Source organism: Magnolia sinica, chromosome 3 (genome assembly GCF_029962835.1).
Source record: "Magnolia sinica isolate HGM2019 chromosome 3, MsV1, whole genome shotgun sequence".
Taxonomy (NCBI): domain Eukaryota; kingdom Viridiplantae; phylum Streptophyta; class Magnoliopsida; order Magnoliales; family Magnoliaceae; genus Magnolia; species Magnolia sinica.
In genome coordinates, this window is record NC_080575.1 from 10,326,686 (window position 1) to 10,329,720 (window position 3,035).

At 45.7% G+C, this 3,035-nt stretch overlaps 1 protein-coding gene across 1 annotated transcript; it reads right to left on the minus strand.

Moving 5' to 3' along the window:
• Positions 1-274: 274 nt before the first annotated feature.
• On the minus strand, positions 275-1,367 carry LOC131239490 (arabinogalactan O-methyltransferase 1-like). The gene has a single exon (XM_058237215.1). It carries the CDS (start codon positions 1,264-1,266, stop codon positions 439-441), a length of 828 nt encoding a protein of 275 aa, XP_058093198.1. The 5' UTR covers positions 1,267-1,367; the 3' UTR covers positions 275-438.
• Between the last annotated feature and the right edge of the window lie 1,668 nt (positions 1,368-3,035).

Below are 3,035 nucleotides of genomic sequence, written 5' to 3' on the forward strand. Positions count from 1 at the left end.
GTTCCCATTTGAGGCACACGTACCAGCAACGCGCACGTGCTCTGATCAAAGCCATTCATCAGGCTGAGCCCCAAAATCAATCTGGCCCATTCATATTATACATTCGAGAAATGGATAACGTCCAAACCATCTGTAACCGCTGGGCCCTACCATACCATACATTCATGTACTGTAACCGGACATAGACAGTTCGGCCAGTCATGTATTACGCACGCTTGCGCTGGCACGTGCACCTACTAGTAGGATTCAAATACCGGAGTAGTACTCGCGCGAGTAATCTTCAAATTTCTTTCCTAAAACGAGATTAATCGTGATTGTGTACGTATGAGGAATTATCAGATACACGCACTTTCCAAAACTCGGTAAAAAAATCCCAAAAATAATATAATAATTTAGGGAAAAAACCTCATAATCTAAACGTTCGCGCCGCGGCTCATTTTAGCAAAACCCCGTGCCGGTGCTCACGTTCCTCTCCGGCGGGATCTCGAAATGCCACAGCCTCCCGACGGCGTGGGCCCGATACTTCCTGCAGAGGAACTCCTCAGCGTAGATCTTCTCCACCCTCCGATCCACGTCGTGCAGGAACACGTGCGTCACGCCCTCTCCTCGCCGATTCCTCGCCATCGTCGCGGCTGTGAAGATCGCCCCCATCCGGCCGGGCAGATCGCCGGCATACCCACGCGGCGCGTCGACCATGATCAGATCCCACTCCTTGTCGTACACCTCGTCCGGCAGATCGCTCAGGGCCAATCTGCACCGTTGATTCCCTTTGAGCTGCACGCTCGGGGGGAGGCAGGCGGGCTCGGATTTGTAGAACTGGAGGAGCTCATCAGCCTGGGAGAGGTGCGTAGGATAGCGGACTGTGTGGGCCCGGAGGAAGGGGGCGTTCTTTAAGACGGACTGGATCCACTTGGGGTCTTCCTCGAGGAATAGGGTGGTGCCACGTGGATTGAAGGAGTTCCACATGATGGAATCATGGCCGAGACCAAAGACGAGGAAGTTGCAAGGAGAAGCGCGCTTGAGAACGTCGAAGGAGATGCGGATCTCATCGATGGATTGCTGGGGGACGATGCGTGACGTGGCGTAGTGGAGGATGGCGTTGAGCTGGACGGAGGTAGTGTCGGTGGCTCGCGAGTAAGGAGAGAGCGAGCAGAGGAAGGAGTGGTCGGTGGCTCGCGTGAGGGTGGAGATGAGAAGGGCGGAGGCGAAAATCGCGCCGACGGAGAGAGCCAGGAACCATGGCTTTTGAGTTACAGTCAGATGCATCTCGTTCGAAGAGAGAATTTGAGATTTGTTTATTTTCCCCTTTTGCCCCTGTCTTTCGGCTTTTAAAGACAGTGGAGAGATATGGTGGGGAGGGAGGGAGAGAGAGTGGAGAAGATGCCTTCGACAACTCCGGCTTTAAAGGAGATTTTTCTTTTATTTTGATTTGACGAAAATGCCCATCTATAAAGGGGATGAAATCGGTACGCGTATCGGGTACTAGCCTCACCAGGAACTAAATCGAGACGGACGGTCCTGATAGTGGTTCTGTGGGCGCCACTGCGTGTTTTATCCACGCCGTCTGTCATTTTTACAGATTGCGTGTTTGGTCGGTGGAATTGAATGGTACTGAATTGTATTAGATGGGATTAACATCGATCTTGCGCAGTGAATTCATGTTTAGAAATACCATGGTAATTTAGGCATCGGATCTTATGTTTGGGATAAAATTATTGTTATATGAAAAGCATTAGATTAAGTAAAATCTTGTTTGGTGGAGCATGGAGTTGTAATCAAGAAACTAAATTGATACGGAAGGTCATTCACTTGTACACATATATGATTGGAATGTCATGTGTAAATGTTGCATATGGATGGACAGCATTGATAAACGCATGCATCAATGGGGGGCCTTCATGTATAGTGGATCTCAAAATTCATGAAAATCCCGTGTAAGACCAAATGCTATTCCATCTCACCTAATTCCAACATTTCTCATCCTCAAATGATAGATGGAAATTATGCAAGATCAAATGCAATTCTATCCTACTTAATCCCATATAATAGCCAGTCCCAAACACCCCCTTAGTGTATGATTCCATAAAGGAGGCAAAAAGAAGGCTCGAGTGGACCACACCAATGGAGGCAGCCGGAATTGAAAGTCTACCATTGAAAATTTCTTGGGGGACACTGCCATTGAACCTGTTCATAAGGTCACATAGTCCTGGATGAAGGGAAAACACAAATATCATCTTGATACATAAGTGTTGTGGCTCAAGAAGTTTTCAATGGCAAGTGATCAACCTTCATTGTTTCCTGTGGTATGGTCTACTTGAGCTTTGGATTTGCTCATGCCCTAAAAATGAGCTAGAAAAACAGATGGACCATGGAGATTATGGTAGGGCCCACATATCTTTGAAACTAACTAGCTAGCTGGTGTTGGGTCACCAAGCCTAACAAGGTCGGTCAACCTCACCCAAGACACTGCGGCCTTGGCCCATCTTGATGTATATACCTTGTATAATGTCCATCTGTTTTTCAAAATCATTTTATAGCATGAGCTAAAAAATGAAGCAAATCTAAATCTCAATTGGACCATGCTATAGGAAATGGTGGTGATTAAACACCTTACCATTAAAAAATTTACAAGGTACACTATAATGTTTCTGTAATTTTTATTTGCCATCCAACCTGTTGATAGTGTCACACAAACCTAGATGAAGAAAAAAAAAAAACAAATATCAACCTAATAAAAAACTTTTGTGGTAACTTTTTAATGGTTAATCACCCACCTATATTTCTTGTGATATGGTCTACCAAATATATTGAACTTGCTTCACTTTTGGGCTCATGCCCTAACATGATCAGAAAAAATAGATGGACGTCATGAATATATAACATCAAGGTGGGCCACACGTTAAGGGCCGCACCTAATATGCTCCTTATGAAATATGGCGGGTCTATATCCCTCTGCAAATGATTACAGGGTGATAAATCTGCACCATCCATCTCTTGCAAACTTAACATGGATTAATTTATCATCATCACCTAAG

Excerpts from the sequence above, each read along its gene's own strand:
- LOC131239490 (XM_058237215.1), bottom strand. The coding sequence starts at position 1,266 with ATGCATCTGACTGTAACTCAAAAGCCATGGTTCCTGGCTCTCTCCGTC.